Source organism: Folsomia candida, unplaced genomic scaffold (genome assembly GCF_002217175.1).
Source record: "Folsomia candida strain VU population unplaced genomic scaffold, ASM221717v1 Fcan01_Sc001, whole genome shotgun sequence".
Taxonomy (NCBI): Eukaryota; Metazoa; Arthropoda; class Collembola; order Entomobryomorpha; family Isotomidae; genus Folsomia; species Folsomia candida.
In genome coordinates, this window is record NW_019091193.1 from 27,208,182 (window position 1) to 27,232,326 (window position 24,145).

Genomic DNA, 24,145 nt, shown 5'->3' on the forward strand with positions numbered 1-24,145 from the left:
AAACAATTAACTTCGTGATCCATTGACACTAATTTGGTCAAAATAGAAGAGACACCTCCTCCATTGTTAGAGACGGACCTCACCTGTGCATAATACCAAGGACAATATTGTATCGAAATTGCATGCAAATTATATCAAAAACTTTAGAGTTGTTAAATAATTAGTATGGAGTCAAACAATACTTGCATACTTTTCAAGCCGCTTGAAGTAAAAAATAATAATAATGAATTAAACTATAAGAACAAGATCCATCACCCTTTGCACTCAATAATATACATATAATGCTCATTTAATTTTTACATGTCCCTTATATACAAAGAAAATACATATTTTGCATATAATTGGCAATTGCATGAAAATTGCATGCAATGCATATCATCTCCTACACATTTCCTTCAAGAAGCTGAGTAACTTGCTATCAGAGAAAAAAAAACGTTCAATTTAAATACGAGAAATGAAATATTGTAACTTTTACATGAAAACTACTTCCAGTTGGAAAGCCAGAAAAAAATTACAGATATAATTTTGAAACCCTTTTTCATAAAGCATACAATTTGAATATCTTAACGTCCTTCACATATCTTGTCATCCCACCAACTTTCAATGTCCAAAGTCCGATGCAAACTCCCATACAAATTCATCCCATGCAAATTCCCATGCAAATTCCCTTGCTGGGTTTACTTGAGAATCCCCGAATTTCGGTGCCTACCCACTGCGCCACTCTGTCCACCAACCAACTCCGCCCCACCCGAGGAACGCGCTGTTCATAAAAAATTTAAAAACTCACGATACCACCATAATTTTTCAACCCCTCTGCAATACCACGAATATTATCCAGTCACTCATATGTAGCATCCATACCGAACATTACCCCACATGACCTCACCCCACACCCCACCCTCGCTCCCACACCCACCCCCACGACCTCCCCAAGTCGTCCCCACATCCCTGGACGGCCTCCCCCAGCTCGGCCGGAATCGTAGCTTGGGTGAGGAAAGGGGGATAAAAATGATAGCGTGGGCTGCCTCGTTGGCTACCCCACTTGGGCGCATCACTTATTACCAAGCAAAGACTGGATTTTTGCCCAGTGTAAAACTTGTAGGCCTTCTTTTCCACTACTTTTCATCTCATGTTGGCCCAAAAGTTGGTTGGATAAAAAACCCACGTTGGTTCTTCTTCTCTTCAGGAGTGTGGAGGGACTCGGAATTTTTGTATTTCACCCCACACACTGTGTATTTTATATCCTCCTCAAATATTAAGGAGGCTGGTTTGGTCAAATTTTTTTTTTGATAAGGCTTTTTTTTGATAATTTTGAGAGGAGGGTAAGAGATATTTCTGAAAAGTTGGGAATTTATGAGACTCAATATTATTCTGGGAGGAATGGATGACCGGTTACGTGTGCAGTTTAATAATTAATTCGATTACGTTACGAGGACGAAAGCACGACTCGATAATTCTAATGCAATAATTAGTACATAGCTCAAGTCGTTTTAGGAACGTTTTGTAGTGTGTGTAAAAAAATTGGGAGTGTTCGTTTGGATTGGATTGATTTCGAAATTATAGAAAAGTTTTATAAATAAAAGTGTAAAAGTAATAAAAGATATAAAAATAAGGTGACTTAGTGACTTTTGTAACAAGAATTAAAAAAGAACAATGGCACGACCGACCAGGATGGCTGTAAGAGAAGGATATATTTTTAATGTTTTCTCATGAATTATTAATTTACTTAAAGTTCATTTTTTTGAATAGTCTGCTAAACTAAAAACGTACGCCGGAATGGACGACTCTGACAACTCGGACACCATAGTTTTGAGTGGTGGGGACGATAATTCCGATGATGACGATTCTTTCGACGAGGATCCCGACAAGATAGAAATCCCCGGCGGGGGGACGTCGCTAGAACATTCCATGGCCATGGCCACGGAGTCTTCGTCCTCCTCAAATTCTGTGGGGAAAGGGGCGAGTACTTCGGCGACTATGTCGATGCTGAGTGGGATTGGTGGTGGCGGCGGGGGTGGGAGTGGCAGGGTATCGAATCATCATCATAATCAACATCACCATCAAGGTGGCAATATTCCAAATATACTAAAGGGCACGAAGGGTTATCCGAAATATAATCTCCCCTTGGACACGATTATAACACCGTCCACTTTCACGAGTGCGTCTCAAATACATCAACACAATCAGGCCGGGGGGACGGGGGGAGCAGGAGGGATGAACCCATCGTCACTATTTGACCCGTCACTTTTCCTTTCAAATCCTTTCAATTCGAATCCAATGGATAGTTTGAACTCTTTGAGTCAATTGCTCAGCTCATTCCCAAAAATGGATAGTGTAGCGTTACAATCGCTGAGTAATAATCCGCTGTTCCAATTTTATGGAATGTTTGGTATGTGATTTTCAAGTGTTTTTATGATTACTCTTCACGCCACTTTTGCGAACTATGTAAATTTTGTGAGATGGATGGACAAACTATGGATACTTGCAATTTTTAAGCACTTATCTTACAAAGTTTGTGCAGCTATAACAATAGTGGCGTGAATATGTACTGTTTGGTAATAAATCTCATGCTTTGTTATCGGTTTTTCATAGCTGGTGGTGGTGGTGGAAATAGTGCGGCTGCCTCCATGATGTCGGGAATGGGTCAACTCCACCCTCAGCAGCAACACTCGATCCCGTCCAGACACCAGCAGATACCAGGGTATCAGTTGTGGAATAACCAAATGAAGGTATGTGGGTGGTATTATAATAAACGTAACGTTTTGCATAATAGTATAGCGAGTAAGGTAGTAAATATTTTAAATTTATATTCACACAGCTGCGTGATATTAAGAAGTAAAATGACTAAAAATAATTCACTTGCATATTATTTAATCATTATAATTTCAGGTAAAGCCGGAACCAGAGGAGGAAGTTCACGAAGAGGACGAAACCCTTGGTGTGGCGGAAACATATGCAGATTATACTCCAGCAAAGTGTAAGTTTAACGAAATTGACCTTTTAGAGAATCAACTTTGTGAGTAGTTAATTAATTGGTTTTAATTATTAGTAAAAATTGGGAAACCTCACCCCGACCCGATCGTGGAGACGGCTTCGTTAGCAAGTGTGGCACCACCATCGGTCTACTACCAACTTCGCCTCCCCTCATCCTGCATCAACCGGGGGCAACTCTCTGCTCTCCAATTGGAAGCTATCGTCTATGCGTGTCAACAGCATGAATATTTTCTCGACGGAGGAGAAAGGGCTGGTTATCTGATCGGTGAGTACTCTGGTTATCATCCCATATGGATTCGTTAATTCTATTCCATTTGTTAACCTAAGTCAAATTATTTGTAAACTTTTTTGCCAAAGTTGCAAAGTTCCACTGTTGCAAATATTTTTGGCCTGAATGAAAACTAATTTTGTGCGTTTCTCCAGGTGACGGAGCCGGTGTGGGGAAAGGTCGTACTATTGCGGGCATCATCCACGAAAACTGGCTATGTGGGAGGAAGAAGGCGTTGTGGGTCTCCGTCTCTGCCGATCTAAAAGAGGACTCGATCCGTGACTTGAAAGATATTGGGGCTGGCAATATCAAAGTCTTTGCTCTAAATAGGCTCAAGTACGGAAAGATTCGTCAAGACGAGTATCGCGATGGCGTTCTATTCTCCACATACTCTGGCCTCATCGGAGAGTCCAGTTCTGGAGGAAAGTTCAATGCGAGACTGAAACAGATCATTGACTGGCTGGGCAAAGATTTTGACGGCGTGGTACGCAAAAAATTAGTTTAACACTGAAACAAGTACATATACGAAGAACATGAAATCAGAGAACGAAATTCACTGTTTGACAATAATCATAGAGACACAGATTTAATAATTAATTAATTAATAGATCGTATTTGATGAATGTCACCGAGCAAAAAATCTGTGCCCAGTGGGAAACGCGAAGCCTACCAAGACGGGGGTGACGGTGCAAAAATTGCAACAGGACTTACCCAAAGCGAGAATCATCTACGCGTCAGCAACAGGAGCGTCAGAACCGAAAAATATGGCGTACATGACCCGCCTAGGTATTTGGGGAAAGGGAACGCCCTTCATGAAGTTCAGTGATTTTATCAACGCCGTAGAAAAGAGGTGAACAACATTATTTTAATCATCACTAGTTTTCCTGTTACATAATTAAAGAATGTGTGTATAATCATTATTAATTAACAAAATAATTTGTCTTTGTCAGAGGGATCGGAGCAATGGAAATCGTCGCGATGGACATGAAACTTCGCGGTGCTTACATCGCTCGTCAACTGAGTTTCAAAGGGGTGGCTTTCCGCATTGAAGAAGTCTCGCTATCAGAAGATTTTCAACTCATGTACAACGAGTCTGTGGATTTGGTACGAGATTTAATATTTTCGATTAGTTAATTATATAAAATTTGCATCCAATTTTACTTTTATATTTCTTTTTTACAGTGGGTGGAATCTATGCATCGATTCATCGAAGCGGCCGAACTCATGAAAGCAGATAACGCATTTAGGAAGACGATGTGGGCCCAATTTTGGGCGTCTCATCAACGATTCTTTAAATATTTGTGTATTGCTGGAAAGGTGGATCGTGCTATTGATATTGCGAGGTGGGTTGAACTTCTATTTTTATTTTTATTTAAGTAGAACCAGATGAAGTAAATAACTTACTTTCGTTATTGATTTACAGGGAGGCTGTTAAAGACGGGAAGTGTGTCGTAATCGGACTTCAATCCACTGGAGAGGCACGTACAGCAGAACAAGTTGAGCGTGAAGGAGAATTGGATGATTTTGTGTCCACCGCAAAGTATGATTTTTATCATTATTGTTAACTTTTACATACACTTTAAAGAAAGGTGGATTTCAAATTGTATTTATATTGTTTACAGAGGCGTATTTCAAAATCTCGTGGAGAAACATTTACCTGCCCCAGACAGACTAAAGATTCAAAAACTCCTTGGAATTCCTCTAGCAGCAGTCGAAGAAGAGCCTCAACCTGGATCATCCTCTTCGAAAGGGAAGCCAAGTAAGTAGGAATTTAATCTAAACTTAGTTATGAACTTAACTTTGTATTAACTATTTTGATTAAATTTTAGTGAGACGAGCAGCTCAAAATGCAGCGAAACGAGCTCGATTCAATGACTCTGACGCCTCGTCTAACGACGACGGTGACTCCGACTTCAGTGCGGCCGGGTCAGACAATGAGAGTCATGACTCTGACGTTTCTACGGACTCAAAAGCCAGCGATTCTGAATTTGAAAGTGTATCGAGTGATTTGGAGAGCGATGACGACGGAAAACCTGGTAAGGGGAGAAAAAGGAAGTTGAAGGGAAAGAAAAAAATTCCAAAGAACCAAACTGTCGCGCATGACGTTCCCAGCAAAGAGGCTCTCAATCAGGCCTACAGTATTCGAACCGACCTATTGGAAAAGATTGAAAAATTAGGGAACAAAATGCCAAATAACACATTGGACCATTTAATCGATGAGCTGGGTGGTCCGACGGATGTGGCGGAGGTGCGGAAAATTAATTTGGTCAGCAATGTCGTTGCTAAATGATTTGTTGTTTTTGTGTACAGATGACCGGTCGCAAGATGAGATTGATTCAAATGGAGAATGGAAAAATTGAGTATCAGAGTCGCGCTGAATCTGACGTTGCGCTGGATCAGATTAACTTGACGGGTGAGTAATAAGTAAATCAACCAAGAATTAGCTTGACATTAATCAATTTAAACCTGATTAGAAAAACGCCGCTTCATGGATGGAGAGAAGAACATCGCCATCATTTCGGAAGCAGCCTCGAGTGGTATTTCACTCCAAAGTGATCGGCGCGCAAAGAACAAGCGTCGCCGAGTCCATATAACGCTGGAATTACCATGGAGTGCGGACCGAGCCATTCAACAGTTTGGCCGAACTCATCGAAGTAATCAAGTCAATGCTCCCGAGTACGTATTTTTGATCTCAGACCTTGCCGGGGAACATCGGTTCGCCTCAATCGTAGCAAAACGACTAGAAAGTCTTGTAAGTCTTCCGAGCTATTGCTATACAATTGTAAACTTTGTACGAAATTTCCAGCCGTTTTTGTAACAAAATTTATATTCAGGGAGCTTTAACTCACGGTGATCGCCGTGCCACCGAGACGCGAGATCTGTCCCGTTTCCACATTGATAACAAGTACGGGAAGATGGCTTTGGAAGCAGTCATGCGCTACATTATGACCGGGACGATGATGAATCTCCCCGTGCTTCCGCCAAGCAGTTATGAAGGCGATTTCCGCTCCGACGTTGCCGCCGGGATGATAGGTGTTGGGCTAATCGTTAACAGCGAGGACAGTTTTGGTACAACGATGCCGGAGAAGGATTACCACAATATGAGCAAGTTTCTCAATCGGTAGGTTAATTAGTTAACTTGGTCGCTTTATGGGTGGAATCATTAGTGAAAAAATTTATATTTACAGAATTCTCGGGATGCACGTACTTCTGCAAAATTCACTTTTTAAGTTCTTCACGGATACGCTATCTGCGATCGTTGCCAATGCAAAGAAACAAGGACGGTTTGATATGGGAATTTTAAGTGAGTTGATAAATATCAGTGAATCATGTTTGGATATATTTTATATTAACTTATTCTTTCTAGATTTGGGCGATTCCAGCGGGGACAAGACGTCCCTCTCATCGACAGAGGTCTTCAACCGTAAGCACGCTACTGGATCAGGAAAGATTGAGTTGCATCGGGTCGTCGTAGAGCGAGGTGTAAGCTGGGAAGAGGCCTTGCAAAAATCTGAAAGTTTAAGCGGAAAGAATGATGGATTCTATTTGGCGAATGATGTAATTTTTTTAAACACAACTTGCATTCATTATGTGTGAAGACTAATAATGAATTGGGGTCATTGTTTTGTTTTAGGAGAAAAATAACAAAAGACTGGCCGTCCTCGTGATTGGGGACGATTTCCCTGCCTCGTCGACAGCTGCATCAGAGCGAAAAGCAGAAAAAGTTCGGCTATACTCTGTCTATCGGCCGAGTACTGGACTCCAGGTAGAATCATAACATGGATACAAATTAAAATTAGACGACATGTGTATAATTGCTACTTTTTGTTACTAGTTGAGACGCGAAACTTTGCAAGAAGTTCAAAACAAATATTATAAAACGACACCAGAGAAAGCCAAGAAAGCTTGGGAGGATCAGTATACGGATTCTGGCATCAATTGCGTTCACGCATTCTGGTAATTTTTAATTATATATTTGCTTTGACATTAAATAACGCCAATTATGCACTGCTTCGATCAATCTATTTCTTGAATATTGTTGCACGTTTTGTCGTTTGTTTGATTATCGCATTTTGTTGTCTACTCATCTCGTAAAATTTACATAGTTTACTAAATTACAAAACTGGGGTGAATATCTTCGGATTGAGTACTGTTAAAATGTTACCTAAACTATTTCTTCTTGCGCAGGTCGGGCAACTGTAAGAATAAAATGGCCAACCTCGAGTGTGATATAGGGAAACGGCAGCGCACATACTTTATTCTGAGCGGTTCAGTCCTGTTATGTTGGGACGATGTAGAAATCGTAATGGGAAGTAGTCACCACAACCATAAGATTCAAATCGTCCGTGTCCAGTTCAACAATGGGAATAAATTTGTCGGCATTCTCATTCCTGGGGATTGTGTCATTCAGTTGAAGGCCAGACTCAAGCATGCGGCCGAACTGGAACTAAACCCCGTTAAGAAGGAAGAAATAATAGATGAAGAAGAGGAAGCATAACGTCCCGAATTAATAGTAGACAACTAGTAGTTGTACCCACAAAAAGAAAGAGACAACATAAACAAAGGCAACTCTTGACTCTCGAAGAAGATGATCTCCAACCAAATTTTAGTTTACAATCTGCGTTCTCTCGTAATGCGAAACTCTCTTCTATGTCAAAACTTAACAACAACTACAACAACAACGGATGTGATATAGTTCCTGTTAATTATTTAAGCAAGTAATTTTAACTATGTATAAACTATTTGTCCTTTATACCTTTATATAACGTTAAGTAATTTAAGGTGACCCTCATCCCGTGACTTCCCTCTGTATAAATAATTAAGTAGACTTAAGTATGACTCAGTTTTTAACACTTAACGAAATGGAAAACAATTTTTATAATAGAAAAATGATTAATTTTGATTTTGCCATGTTCTTTTTGTATGTATTGCATCTAGTAAAATTAAGTATGTATTGACGTATAGTTTAAAGTGGTAATATTGTGGTAGTCATATATTGTTGTCGTGTTTCTAGTTGTGGTGCTTCTTTCATTGTACTTTAATCGTGCATGTATTTATTTATTGAGAGAAAAGTGGAGTGGTGAGTGAACGTAGATTCGTGGTCTGCCGTTTTAATATACATGCATTTTACAACTGCTAGTTAATAATAGGTCGGTGGTTGTGGGCCTGTTTTTTTTTAATTTTTAAATCTGAGTGTGTTGGAAAAGCTTAGTTGTTTTAAAATAGGAGTTGTACTTGTGTGTTAGTATCAAACTCCACGACTCATGCATTGTCTCACATATAAACTTTGTCATTTCTTAATTCTTCCTACTAAATACTACATGATGATACTGATATGGAATGCAGAAACGTCAGTAAAACAATTATTGTGTTAAGGTGAAACTTTGGAATTATAAAATATTATGAATATTCATTTCTTTGAATAAAGTGGTATCGCACGGTTGAAATAATTATATACTTAAATACGACGTGTAATTTATTTATAATGTCTCACTTCACTTTATTTTGGATCATTTGCATTCATGACTTAATTTGTAAGATGCACATGCGGCTGTGATAAAAAATATGCAAGAGCGTGTTTAATTTAAACTAGTTTTCTAACTTCGGTTTTTAATATTCACTAATTCTTCGTACGTTGCACTTATTTATTTGCTTATCTTTTTTTGTGAGATTACTCCAAATGTTGTGCAGTGCAATGTTTTAGGAAGCCTACGGAACTACTTTAATTGTGAATGGACTGTTTTTATTTTTAGTTGCGAAACATTATATTGGAAATTTTAAAGAAAGTCCATGTGCGACATATACGAATTTCAGATCACTCTATTATTTTTTATTATCATTACTTTATAAAATCACATATGTAACATTTCTCGGACTTGATCTAGTAATGATCTAGTGGTGACGATAGCACGGGTCTCGTATCGACAATGTAGTTTTTTAGCACAGTAATTTGAATGCGAATAGGATTTACAGTGATTATAAAATAGTTTATCATCGATATACATAGCTATAGAATGGAACAAGAAGTTGATTTTGAGTTGCGATTTAGCGCTTCTTCCGTCGCTGCTCTTTCTTCGAGGTGGATGCGGCGGCCGCGTTGTCCGCCGCTGAGGGTCCCACGACGACTTGACCTTCTGTAATTTCGTCCCGCAATTCTGATCCACCCACTAACTTGCCAGCTTCCATGAAGAACATGACGTCTCTGAGAGACTCTTTGAGATCTACGATTTCGGCCGTCTTCTCCGCCACGTACTGCTCGTGTTCTTTCTCCAACTTGGCGACGAGGGCGACCCATTTGTCGTGGTCTTTCTTCATGTGCTTGTTAACTTCCTTCTCATCATTCAAGTCGGTGGTGGCTTTGGTCAGCTTCTGAGTTAGCTGTGCAATCTGTGGAGGAAATAATTAAGCATTGTTTTACTAACATGGACATACATATTTAGTTAATAGGGAATTATGCTTTTATTGTTTTTGTAAAGTTTTGGAAAGTGCGTCATTTTCACATTCTTTCGAATCCTTATTTATTAGATAATGAGGAAATTCACGCTAATCTTTGTAACATGTAAAACTGCTAGAAAAATATAAGACGCAGTTTCAACCCAAGGAACTTTGTGCATTGATATCAACACACAAATTACACGATTTTGTCGTAGTTTGTTTACTCATATCATAAGGTTCACCAACAAAATAAAAATTCGTTTTAGCAATTTTGCTATAATATCACCTTTTTCTCCAAATTGACCTTCTCCTTCGTCAACCCTTTCAGTCGGATGTCCGTTTCCGTCTTGTACTTGTCATTCTCTTCGAGCCGAATTTGTAACTTTTCTACGTCCCGATTCATTTCACGTACTTGGGACGCCAACTTTTCCTCAAAGTAGTAGCGCTGCGACTCCAGTTGGGTGGTGAGCATGTAAGTAAACTCGAGCTGGATAGAGTCCAACTTGTCCTCGGTTTCTGTCTTTCCGGCGTCTTCAGGACGAGGAGCGCCGCGACCACTCACTTCTACCAGTTTCCCATCTTTATTTTGTAGGAGGCGATGTACGAAGTTGTCTCCGACGTAGTCCCAGACGCGATTGTTGTCTGGCTGAATGGCGTAACAGTGGGATGTCTCGCAAAAATGTCTAAGTAAAAGTAATGATATTTGTAAAATTTTACTAAACTAGGAAACTTGAAACCGCTATCAGAAATATCACTATAAGACTGATTTATTTACAAGCTGCTTGATAAGACGTCATAAAACTTATCGGCAACTTACTTATAAGCGTGCCCATGTACGTATCGCCCACATCCGATGTGACCACAGATTAAACAAATCCACAAAGATTCGGACGACTTGCATTCGGAACATTGATTCCCCACGACGAGTTCTGGGGTTTGTACAAATCGACATACGGGACATCTGGAAATTCGTAGAGATTATAAAACTGCATTTAAAATATTATCGGATCATTTGTTACAATAGTTTTGTTACAAATAATCGACTTTATCAAAACCAAAGTGGTATTTTTAAGCTCGCATTTTCTCAATGTATTTTGTAGAATTGTTAAGGATAAGCTTGTCATAGTTTGAATTCGTACCTGGCATCACTCCACTTGGAAAGACATAAGGAATGAAACGAGTGGTTGCACAAGATTGTGAGAACGCCGTCGACAGACTCGTCCATCCGCTCGAGACAGACGGGGCAGGTGGGGAGTTCAGTGTGACCTTTAAATTAGTCAGTCAGATAGTTGCATATTCAAATAATTGTATAATCACAAGTTGTGACAACCTACCGACCAAAGGAAGGCCTACATTCTCAGTCTCTTTCATAGTCTCAACCCTTGCAACGTATGCGAGATTGCATAAATCTTCTTCAAAGGAATTGAAAGTGGTTCCATTCAAAGTTTGATAAAATGTATCAGCTTGTCTCTGAAATTAATAAGTTTCATTTTGCAATTTATTTACAATATAGAGACGGATGGCATAAAATGTGTGGCTTCTCGTATAAAGTTTTTTTCTACCTGACTCTTCAACTTGATAAGAACCATGTACTGGTTGGGAATAGAGTCTCTAATTATCTTGATATGCTCAATGTCCGCTTGAAACGGTGCGACGAACTGAAGCAAATCACGACATGACGTTGACGCCGGGACAGCGAGCATAAGGAGCATCTCACTCCTCCCAACATCCAATTTGTCCATAGGGGTCCGCTCACTGCAAATAATTAAGATAAGGTCAAAATTCATTACCACATTTACATTAAAAAAATCGTTCCTACTTTTCCTTATACAAGTGAAGCACACCCTTCGTCACTTCAACGAACGGATTTCCCGATAAGAACGTAACTTTCTTCGTCTCTCCAGCACCCTCTGAGTCAGACACGTCTAAAGTAATTAATCCTTCATTATATAATTACGAATTAATGTAATTAATTAAATAACAAATCAAACAACGAACCACTTGGTTGTCCACTGCTTGACGATTTACTCGGGTTATCCACTCCACCACTTTTCTTATCACCCGTAGTAGTAGTAGCAGTAGTTTCCGTACTGGTAAAAGTTTCCACCGTCAAATTGTACGGTTTCCGAAGTCCTCTCGTCTTTGACTTGTCACCACCAGCGAATTGCAATTCCTTCGGTTTGCCACTACCATTGTCGGCCATATTTCCACGATATTTTGGAGCTAATACAAACACAAATAAATTTCAATTATTAAATATTTACATTAGGTCACAAAGGTCATTATTCCCTCACCCAAATACTGCACAGAAGGGAGTAACTGACTCTCTTCAGTCACTTCGATGAGAATGACGCAAAGTGAGACGGTCGCGGTGCTCATTACAAATGTACCATCGCCACAGGTGACGACGACACGGGTAAAGCAGAAGGTCAATTAAATACTAGAATTTTTTAGAGGAAAAATTTATTTTATTCGTCAAGCAAGAGAAGGATGACGAATGACGATCTATTTGTTTGCCAGATGATGAAGGTGAAGGTGTCTTACACTGCCCAGCGAATTTCCACCATCAAATTACCCGAACATCCGAATTCCCGAATGACATGCAAAATTGTGATGAATGAAAGTCAAAATTCAAGTTTATTAAAGTTAATATTTATTTACAGAGTTTTATGATTTTTCCGAAATACAAAACCGATTCCATGTAGTGACGAGTTATATCCTATTTTTCTACCATACATAAATACATGATGGACAATTAAATCGAGAGAATTAATTACTACAAGTGTCCCATGAAAAGGAAGGTTTGTGCCGTCGTGTATTTATGAATCATAACTTGTGATAGTTTACTGTGAGATTTATTCCATTTAAGAATGTAGTTGCAATACAACTAATAAAAAAACACTTAACTAAATACGTGCGGGCCAAGCAGATTCGTAATAATTCGTTTATGTTCAGTCTGCTACATACTCTGCTCAACAAGTGGTTGGTTATAATATAATTTTTCCGGTTTTGTTATACACTTTGAATAGTTAAATTAACTCTAGTGCTAGTTCTATTTTAAATGGCCGGCACGATGGAGGTAAGTCTCAAACGTGATTAATAATGTGAGGTAGATAAGTTAGTGATGTAAGAACGCTACAAATTGATTTAGAATAACTCGTCCAATTTATTCCAATAATTACCAAATATATAATAACTAAAACGAATGGCAAATAAATATTTTTATGAAACACAACTTCCAAATTTTATTTATCGGTTAAAATTTAGGTTCATGTAATAATCGTTGCATGAAAATGTTGATTAACTTTTGTCAAGTCGTGATTATTAGGTATAAAATATTTTTTGTGTAGTGGAATGCCGATGAATGAATAGCTTAAAATATCATATTATTAAATGACGGATTAGATTTTGTTGCACTTTCATTGATAAGTAAATTATCTAATTTTACGTTATTTTATGGATAAATTGTTTAATTTTTATCACTTTATTCATGCATCGGCATTCAACTACACAAAAAATATTTTATACCGATAAGTTAGTGATATAAGAATACATTGGATGAGTTATTCTAAATCAACGTAAAATTAGAATAACTCATCCAATGTATTCTTTCGTTATTTCCTTTAAATAAATACATTTCATCATTTAATTGCTGTAATTAATGTCTCAGTTAAGTCTATTTACACTTTTTTATATTCCTAGAATTTTCCTCCCCTCTTGAACGACGCGATAATCAAGGCAGCCCTGGGGAAAAAACCTCATCGTATTCCGATCTGGATTATGCGACAGGCAGGAAGGTATTTGCCAGGTAGTTATTGCTAAATAACATAAATTTACAGCGACTTGGGTTTACCAATAATCCAGACAATTTTATTGTCTAGAGTTTCAAGAAGTCAGGAAAGAACACGAATTCTTTGAAATCGTTCACGACCCTGTGCTCGCCTGTAAGGTCACTTTGCAACCCATTCAACGATACGACCTCGACGCAGCCATTATTTTTTCGGACATTCTCGTCATTCCAGCCGCGCTTGGGATGGAAGTGAAAATGCTGCCAGGAACGGTACAGGAGATTTCATAAAATTATTCTTACTCAAAGTTCAATGTACTTAATTTAATTTCAAAATTTTGTCGGGCAGGGTCCCTCCTTCACGTCCCCCTTGAAAAGTCCGGCCGACATTGAGGACCTGAATTGGAAACTCGACGTGACCGAAAAGATGAAAGGGACTCTGCAAGCGATCACTCTTACGAGGAAAAAGCTCGAGGGGAAAGTTCCTCTCCTCGGATTTGTAGGGGCTCCGGTATGTAAAATTGTTTAGCTTTCTAAAAATGTGTAAACCGTGTTTCTAAAATTTGTTACTAAAAACAGAGGAGTGTTAGTAGGAACAGAGGGATATTTTCATAATTTTCTAGCATTTTAATCACCCTTAAAACAAAGTTCACACGGCCTTCAAAGTTTCAAAAGTGACATGTAATGAAATTGTAATTCTTAAATCCTTACAGTGGACCCTTATGAGTTACATGATCGAAGGGACGGGAAGTCGAACGTTGACGAAATCAAAGGCCTGGTTGTACAAATACCCAGAAGAATCTAAAAACCTCCTCGACAAATTGACTGGCGTTGTCGTTCTTTACCTCGTCGAACAGGTCAAAGCTGGCGCACAGGTTTGTAGTAGTGGTTATCACCGATAAGTTTATCTGGGCACGTTTTTTAATAATACAACACTAGTTCAATTTTCTATTTAAAATAGATGCTGCAAGTGTTTGAATCGCACGCCGATTTGCTCAGCCCTGACCTCTTTGACAGGTTTTGTAAGGGCACTTTAGCCCGGATTTTGTCCGAGACGAAGAGACAATTACTCGCGTGTGGGATAAGCGACATCCCAATGGTGAATTAACCTTTAAAAAATCTTGGTTTAAGTTTCATCTTGAATTGAACAAATTGTGGTTTTGGAACTTTCTAGACCATCTTTGCTAAAGGGGGACACTACGCTTTGCACGAGATCAGTAAACTTGGCTACGACGTGGTAGGAGTCGATTGGACTGTTACCCCCAAAGTTGCGAGATCTTTGACCATTCCTAGCACCGTTCTACAGGGAAATTTAGATCCTGTCGCTCTTTTTGGATCAAAGGTTGGTGTAAAATTGTCGTCTACAATTTATTATACTTGAATTTAGAGTATGGATTAATGACTAATATTCAAATGTTGCTATTTCCTAGGAGTCTATCAAACTGAATGTGGACGATATGATTAAAGGTTTCGGGACAAATCAGTACATTTGCAACCTGGGACATGGAATATATCCCGAAACACCGACCGAAAACGTTCAAACTTTTATCGACGCGGTCAGAACCTTCAAAATTGAATAATTACCAAATATGTAATAACTAAAACGAATGGCAAATAAATATTGTTATGAAACAGAACTTCCAAATTTTATTTATCAGTTAAAAATTGTAACTTAAAATTGATGTTTATGTGATAATAGTTGCATGAAAACGTTAATTCACTTTGCCAGCTCATTGATTGATTGATTCATTGATTGATTGAAACTTTATTCGAGTGTCTAACAAGTTCACAGTCACAAACCATGCTCTTCCACAAGTGACACATATAATAAACAATTTAAATAAAAACACTAAACTATCATTACTATAACTAGTCATAAAAAGTAGAAATATCATTTCATAAAAATTGAGTCATGCAAAGTCTCATGATTATTCGGTATAACAGGTTTTTTGTGTAGTTGAATGCCGGTGCACGAATAATTTAAAATATCATATTATTAAGTTAGGATTAGATTTGATTTGATGAAACCTTCAATCATAAGTGAGTTATCTAATTAAACGTTAAGTACTTCAATACTATTCACGTTATTTTATGGATAAATTGTTTAATTTTTAATTAGACAATTCACTTATCAATGAAGGTTTCAATAAATCTAATCCGTTGTTTAATAATATGATATTTCATATTATTCATGCATCGGCATTCAAGTACACAAAAAACCTTTTATACCGAATAATCTCAAGCTGGCAAAGTGAATCAACGTTTGCATGCAACGAATAAACATGCATTTTAACCCAACAAGTTTCCAGATATTGCAGATTGCACTTTCGTAAAAGAAGTTATTTTGACGCATGTAGATATTTATGTAGTTCGATAAGTCAATGCATAAATTTACGAATAGTATTAATGAAGATGCATTTTAAATATGAATGTACCAAAAGTTAATTATAAATGATATATCATTAAATTGATTTTAATAAATGCATCTTCACACCATTCGCCATTCTGCACTGATTTTACCATCTTATGTCATTACTGCATTCTGCGTGAGAACAATTACCGTATACACAATAATATACATGCAAATGAGAAGGAAAACAATGCCGGCTAAATATTGATTTCTATTTGTCATCACTTTTCAATAAATATGGTTCCAGAGATGTATAAAATTGGTATCATATTCTATGCCGATATTAATAATGAAATATGGATATTTTTTATTTCGTATGAGTCAAATAAAAAGAAGTATGAAAACATTGATTAGCTTGTGTCAAGTTATGATTCTTTGGAGAAAAGTATTTTTTGTATTGCTCAATGCCGTGGCAGGAATAAAGTGAAATATAATATTATCAAGTGAGATTAGACCTTTTCTATAAGGGAATTGCCTAATTAAAAATTAGGATGACATTTGCGAAAAATGACATTTTAAATGTCAAATGGTCAAAATGTCACTTTTTCGCGAATATCATCCTAATTTTCAATTTGACAATTTCCTTAGAAAAAGTCCTGAATTACATCTAATCTGACATTTAATAATGTAATATTTCACTTTAGTTTTGAATCGGCGTTTAAAAACACAAAAAATATTTTTCGCCAAATATTCATATCTTGACACAAGTTAATGTACGTTTTCATGGAACGATTATAGCACAAAACGACAATTGTAACTATAAATTTCCAGGTATTTCCAAACTTCAATCACAAAATTATAAACAATTAAAATTAATCATTTATGTTGATGGTTAAAATTTCATTATTGCATTCTGCATGAAAACGACTATCAAATAAGCATGAAAATGAGAATGCTCGCTAAATATTGATTACATAAACTATTCTATTTAAAACTTATTAAAGCGTAAATTTTACTTTATTCTCGAAACACTTCCGCACGAGAATTATTCTGTAGTGCAAGAAGATTGAAATTATTTCGGGCTTGTATATAATTTTCATCCATCATTTTTTAGATTACAAATGACAACACACATTTTTAGAAACATAATTATTAATTGTGAAACGAAACTTTTCTTCATATTGTTTATAATTTAACGATCAATTCCGAATAAAATGCGGGTGTAAATTTTCTGGGGAACTCAAGTTTACAAACTTATTCTCAGGCTTATAAAATATGATTATTTACTCATTTTACAACCCCCACCATGGATCTATTAATACATGGAAATTAATTTAACTCGATTTTAAAAAAAAATATTGACGCAAAATCGTTTGAATTTTGACATTTGTGCCAAAAATTGTCCAAAATCGAAACGTTGTTCATTAACGTTGTAGTTAAATGATATAATTCGAGTTAAATTAATTATCTTATTGGTTTCAGCCACTTTTAGACCCCACCCAACATCACCCTTAATAAGTCTTACTATGTACATATGTACATAGTTAATAGTAAACACGCAAATATAAATAATATGCCTATAATTTAGAATGCATGCAAATTGTATGCCATCAGTTAAAAACTGGTGATAATTAACTTATCTACAATTTATGAAGCCTAGTAATAAATTTGAATTTGAGTATTAAACGTTTGCATGAAATATTTTCACGATGCATGAAAATTTGTCGATTACAAAGATATGTACGACACACCTACATATTCATGGAAATAAATTTATTTTTTCCAAAAAATTTAGTATTGACGTTGCATATCTCAATCTTGGTATTGGTTTCAAAAACCTTCCTGTAAACTGACATTGCTTTTCATTTTGTCTATAATTTAAGGATGAATTTCAAATAAAATTAACTGCACGTATAAATTCTCGTTTAAGAATTACCGTTTATATAAAATCTGGTAATAAATTTCAAATTGAACATTTGAATGTTTTCATGAAATATTTGTGACGCATGAAAATTTTGATTTCAACGACATTTGATTTAACATTTGAAATTTTCACAAATTTAAATAAATTTTGACGCTAAATTTACCAAGGCAAATGAATTGGTAGCATATGAAAAGTTATTGGGATTTACTTTCTTCCTGAAGTGAGTAGCAAAATTGGGAAAAATCCAACGGCATTTTAGTACAAGGATATGTAAGACACGTTCTGCTACAAAGGTAATTTTGGCGATGCACCATTTCAATTTTGACCCTTGTTGCAAAAGATGGTATAAGACGACATTTTTGGTGCATAATTATATCCTAGATTTAGAATAAAGTTAATTATCTGGTTGCACCTACTTTTACACCAAACTCTACATTAGCCGTAATTAAGTTTCATGTGCACACAGAGTTATTGGTAAATACGGCAATTTATTAAAATCTCAAATTCCCCGAGATTAAATACGTATAAAATTAAGAAATTTCTACTCAAATGCCACATTTATTTTTAAAATGCACTTATCCGCTACAAAGTTTAGCTTTATTAGGCATAATATCTAAATGATTTACTCATTTCGTAGAGCGGATTTTTCATCTGTTGCTGCAAGTAATTTAATTTAACTTGTTGGAAATAAAATATTGACGTTCAGTTATTTCAAGAGCAGCATTAGTTCCAAAAAATGGTATAAAACGACTCTACGACGAAGAGACGAAAAGCACTTGCTCTTCTTTCGCAGAAATGTGTACTGATTAAATAAATAGAACCCTCGGCGGACATGGGACTCTAATTTGCATAATACGCATCATCAATTGAGAATCTAATGTGTTAAAATACACCGTATTTTCAGCTTCGTTCTTCCCAGGGTTTGCATTTTTAGGGCATTTCCACACCCACAAAAAGATCAAAATCTGCGTGTAAAAGACAGTGGTCAGTCGAAAATGAAAATTTTGTGTACAAAATTTTGATTCCTCCAAATACATTGGTTTCGCGATTTTATGTAAATAAAGTATTTTAACGGAGATAAAAAGATGTTAAATTTTCCGTGTCAAACGCATCCAATTCACGTTTTACTATCGGATTTTTTAATTAGTTAATTGAGCCGTTAATTAAAAGCTTGGACAAGGACCAGGATGGTATTGTTATTTCATTTTCGTCTCAAATTCTCAAAATCTTAAAATCCGTCTCAAATTCCCATCTCAAAATTTCCGTCTCAAATCCAATCCATTCATGCACGTCACTCATTCTCACATTTTCTCGTCCAAATGTGCGATATGCAAAATGTCCAACCCGACGAATCAGACGTGAAACTTGCTTACTTATACTTTGCGAAGAACTTTTTACTCTCGGATTATTAAATTGATTAATTGATCAGTTAACTAAAATCCCATCTACTACCACCCCCTCGATAGCCACCTTTGTTCGACTTTGTTATTCGAAAATTTCGTGTCACCAAAGTCAAGTTTTTGAGACGGAAATATAGAGAAGAAAATTGCGAGACGAAATTAGGATAAAAATAGTAGTTTTACATTAATTTTACTGATAGGACACTTAGAATTAAGCCAATTGTTGTACAACTTAATCGCGATGGTTAGCACAATTAACATAAATAAATACTGCAAATAGTGCAACGAATGAATCCAGCGTGAAGATGATGATTTTCTAATCGTCTCCAATTTGCTGATCTGCTTGTTTTTAAAAGATATGTTAAATTCATAAATATTTCCATACATATTTGAATACATATTTGAATGATAAAAATATTTCTGTTTTTCAGATGCGCTAATTTTAACAACAAATCAATCCTGCGTGAATATGATGATTTTCTAATCGGCTCCAATTTTCTGACTTGATTTTTACAAGATAAGTATTTCACGAAAATAAGGACCGTAGAAATTCATCATGTTTCGTACCACCCACAAAGCGACCCCAGTTCTGCGGATGATGACCATTTATCGTTATTTACCATTTTGTGAAAAGGGAACGTGATGAGAAAATCTGATTTAATCATTTTGTATCACGTAGGACTCGATGACGAATCGCCAAATTCGTTAAAATCAGCACGGTTTTAATCATTTCTCATCTCTGGGAATTTATTTTTATATGCTGGACGACAAATTTGCAGTCAGCGAGTTGATTAATGAAAAGGCGTTGAGTTTTTTTCAGTCAGTTTTGTTCGACGAGTTCCAATTTTTGAAAGGTACTTAACGTGATCTCAACGTTCAAAAAATGTCAAAACCTGGAGTGTACATTTTCAAAAAAATTGAAATCTCCCTGCTCTACAAATTTCTTGTCAAGAATTTTAAATTAAATTCCCAGAGCCGAGAAACGATTAAAAATACTTAAAGAAATAGATTATGTAAATATTTAAATGAATAGAAATGCTTCACTCATATCGTCCAACTTGATCCAAAATATTTTACTTTCGATAAAAATGTTACAAATAAAAGCTCTTTTTTAAACTTTGTTGAAACTACTAGTCAAATGTACAGTATTTTATTTAGGTTTAGTTTAATTTGTTGCTTTTAAGCATGCGTATTTTTTGATAGAAAAGCATGAATTTGAGCACAAATAACACGAACTGCATAATTAAACTAATTGCAATAATCGGTGTCACAATGAAATTATTATGAAATTATTATTATAATGTATTATTTGTAAGGGAACAATCCTTTGAACCCGTGAAATCCTAGGAACATTTTCATTTACAAATTAGTTTCGGAAAATCAATACAACATAAATTTAACAAAAATACATTATTGATTTATTTGCATTTTGTTAAATTTATCTCCGATCTCTAGCTTATCTAAACATATTTGTAAAATAATGGTTTTTCTATAAATTCTAATATTGACTTCGCACACAACAAAACCCGAAAAAAATTAGAGTGCAATCAATTTAATAACTGAAACTGTTAATTCTATACAAAATCATTTTATTTTTCGAAATATGATTGTACATTTTCCAAACGATTTTACAATTTAATTTAAACAAAAATTTCATGCGATAAAATACAATAAATACATGTAGCTGTTACATTTAACTTTAATTAAAATTATAGCAGTGAAAACAGAAACGAATGAGAAATAAATATCTGGATATGTGTGAATGAAAGGTTTAACTTTGTTTAAAATTTACAATTATGTTAAATATACTGCATTAATTGGTTAGCAAATTAATTTAACGACGATGCTTGGGTATGATGTCGGAAATCGAGGTCTGGAACAGAATAATAAATTATTTTCAATAAATTTCTAACTACGCCTGAAATTTTTAGAGTTAAAAAATAATTACGTTTGTTTTGGTTATGTAGACCCGATTTAACCTCCTTCTTGCAGCATATCAATTATGCACGCAGAGCTAGAATTATATCATATTTAATTTTGGAGAATGGTGTCAATTAACAACTTTTCCAGATGCAGTCCGATATGGAAAAAGTGACCGATTGCAAAACCTATGCGTGAATATTGATTACTTGTTTCTCATCGAAGTCCATTAATCAGCTTATCAAAATATGGCTCGTGCTTTTCATCCTTGTACGCACGTCTCCTTTATCAGGTCAGGAGTAGCCTACCAAAAATACAAATAAATAGCGTTCCAAATTGTGCAAAATTTACCATAAGGGCAAATATTGGGCGTACTCACGACAATGTCTTATTTCGCATCGCAACTCATGTAGCAAATTTACGAAGATAAAAATGTGTATGTCCGCCGTGAAAGGATTCGCAAAATTTGACGTAGCAAATCTGTTAAAAACACTGAAAATCTCTAAAAATTTGACTCATTGATTAATTATTTATTAAATTACTTTTTTAAATGAGAATTTAACAAAGATTAATTTACTTATAGATGATATATTTATCTGTCTGACGTTGAATTTATATTAATGAATGCATCTGTATATTATATGCAATTTGCATATGCACCGACTTTACTATATTTAAATACATGCTTGAAAATAATTTGTTCAAAAAGTGCAAAATTTCAAAATTTGCTCGCTTAAAATTTATATATTGTGTGATAATCGTCGCTTGAAAACGTAGATTAACTTTTGTCAAGTTATGATTATTTGGCGAAAATGTTTTTTTGTGTAATTCAATGTCGATTCTGAAAAAAAGTGAAATGTAATAATATTAAATGAAAAATTAGATCCCTTGGAACCTTCTCTTTAAGGGAATTGTCTAATTAAAAATTAGGATAATATTCGCGAAAAAGTGACATTTTGACCATTTGACATTTAAAATGTCACATTTTCGCTAAATAATCAGAACATGACAAAAGTTAATCTACGTTTTCAAGCAACGATTATCACACAAAACGTGAATTGTAACTATAAATTTTCAGGTATTTCCAAACTTCAATCACAAAATTATAAACTTAATCATTTATGTAGAAGGTTAAAATTTCATTATTGCATTCTGCATGAAAACGACTACCACACACGCATGCAAATGAGAATGAAAACAATGCTGACTAAATATTGATTACTATTTCTCATCACTTTTCAAGATACGGGGTTTCAGAAGTGCATAAAATGAGTTTCATGTTGCACTTAAAACTTACTAAAACTGGTATATTTTTCCTTTATTTTTGAAACACTTCCGCACGACGATTTTTTAAGAATTTGAACATTTCTATGATATGTATGTGATGCTTGGAAATTATGAGTTCAACGATATTTGATTTAAGATTTGGAATTTTCAGAAATGTAAAGAATTTGTATACTATAAATTGATTAAGGTAAATAGATTGGTGATGAAAACCTATTCGGGTTTATTTTCCTCATGAAAAGAGTAACAAACTGGTAAAAATCTCACGAGATTGATATTTGATTACCAGCTTAGCCCTGACCCCTTTGAAAGGTTTTGTAAGGGCCCTTTAGCCCAGATTTTGTCCGAGACAATTACTCGCGTGTGGGAGAAGCGACATCCCAATGGTGAATTACCCTTTAAAAAACCTGGGTTTAAGTTTCATCTCCAATGGAACAAATTGTGGGTTTGCAAATTTTCTACTTTCTTGCAAAATTGCAAGTTGCAAAATTTGAATTTAAGGATTTGAAATTTGATTTTCATGAAATGTTTGTGACGCATGAAAATTTTGATTTCAATAAGATTTGATTTAAGATTTGGAATTTTCAGAAATTTAAAGAATTTTTTACTATAAATTTATTAAGGTAAATAAATTTGTGATTGGCAAATGAAAAACTATTCGGGTTTATTTTCTTCATGAAATGGGTAACAAACTGGTGAAATTCCCAACGAGATGGATATTTTATTACAAGGATATGTACGACACATCTGCATTTACACGGGAATAAATTAAAGTTTTACGATACAAATAATATTGGTTATGCACCATTTTAATTATGAGATTTTTTTGCAAAAATGTGTGTAAAACCACATTATTCGTATATGCTGGATTTTGAATAAAGTTAATTATCTGGTTGGTTCCACTTACTTTTAGACCCAACTCTACATTAGCCGTTAATACGTTTCATATAAACATATTTAGAGTTATTGGTAAATACGGCAATTCATTAAAATCTCATTGGATTATATATGTATTATGAAATTTCTACTAAAATGTCACGTTAATTTTAAAACGTGGACTAGTTCGCCAAGTTTCTTCGGCTGGAAACTGATTACTTACACATTTTAAACCCCACACCACAGATCTGTTCATAAATGGAAATTAATTCAACTCATTTTTAAAAAAACACTGACACCAAGTCAGTAGATATAGAGCAGCATTTGTTTCAAAAAATGGTGTAAAAGTGCATTATTTGTATATACGTCACACATGCTCAAAAAGATAATTACTAATTTCCAAATAATAATGTGATATAAAATAAGTTTGCATAACTTATTTTAACTTATTTTTACTAATATGCATTACTTATTAAACTTGAGCTTTTCTTGCATTGTTCAGAGTTAAATCTAGCATTAGTATTTTGTATTTTGAAATGTATTTTAAATAATTGTCTTGCAGTTTGTAGTTTTAGACCACACCCACCAGAACAAAATTTGAATTTGAACTCAAAATGAAGTGATTCGTGTCACCGTGACGGTTTTTAACGGGTTAAAATCATTTTCTGTAATATTTGTACTCCACTTTAAAAAAAATTGTGGTTTACTATATTTAAGTTTAGTGACAGATCCATTTCCATTGTCACGGAAAGTCAAATTTTGTGATTGTAAGTGTGGTCGGAACTAATTGACATCAAATATAAATAAAATAATACAAAATATAAGTACAGGACCGAGGAATGATTAAAACTGTGCTGATTTTTATGATTTCGAAATTGTTGTTTTATGAATTGAAATGTAATTACAG

General features: G+C 35.3%; 3 protein-coding genes across 3 annotated transcripts; 2 read left to right on the forward strand and 1 right to left on the reverse strand.

Annotated features, from left to right (window-relative positions):
* The first annotated feature begins 1,163 nt into the window (after positions 1-1,163).
* On the forward strand, positions 1,164-8,725 carry LOC110855046 (protein strawberry notch homolog 1). Its single transcript, XM_022103482.2, has 20 exons — positions 1,164-1,677; positions 1,750-2,389; positions 2,593-2,729; positions 2,890-2,977; positions 3,050-3,259; positions 3,418-3,746; positions 3,871-4,112; positions 4,213-4,366; positions 4,445-4,605; positions 4,686-4,802; positions 4,885-5,021; positions 5,092-5,510; positions 5,573-5,675; positions 5,737-6,014; positions 6,097-6,383; positions 6,451-6,566; positions 6,630-6,820; positions 6,897-7,028; positions 7,098-7,219; positions 7,451-8,725. The coding sequence occupies exons 1-20, from the start codon at positions 1,654-1,656 to the stop codon at positions 7,758-7,760; spliced, it is 4,197 nt and encodes a 1,398-aa protein (XP_021959174.2). The 5' UTR covers positions 1,164-1,653; the 3' UTR covers positions 7,761-8,725.
* A 345-nt stretch (positions 8,726-9,070) lies between these two features.
* LOC110850166 (BRCA1-associated protein) lies at positions 9,071-12,232 on the reverse strand. Its single transcript, XM_022097646.2, has 9 exons — positions 11,992-12,232; positions 11,696-11,920; positions 11,517-11,622; positions 11,260-11,452; positions 11,032-11,167; positions 10,837-10,963; positions 10,515-10,658; positions 9,984-10,380; positions 9,071-9,649 (listed from the first exon to the last, which is right to left on the reverse strand). Exons 1-9 carry the CDS (start codon positions 12,074-12,076, stop codon positions 9,308-9,310), a joined length of 1,755 nt encoding a protein of 584 aa, XP_021953338.1. The 5' UTR covers positions 12,077-12,232; the 3' UTR covers positions 9,071-9,307.
* Positions 12,233-12,309: 77 nt separating this feature from the next.
* On the forward strand, positions 12,310-15,122 carry LOC110856704 (uroporphyrinogen decarboxylase). Its single transcript, XM_022105222.2, has 8 exons — positions 12,310-12,776; positions 13,400-13,505; positions 13,579-13,757; positions 13,834-13,995; positions 14,198-14,359; positions 14,446-14,583; positions 14,659-14,826; positions 14,915-15,122. Exons 1-8 carry the CDS (start codon positions 12,759-12,761, stop codon positions 15,062-15,064), a joined length of 1,083 nt encoding a protein of 360 aa, XP_021960914.1. The 5' UTR covers positions 12,310-12,758; the 3' UTR covers positions 15,065-15,122.
* The last annotated feature ends 9,023 nt before the right edge of the window (positions 15,123-24,145 follow it).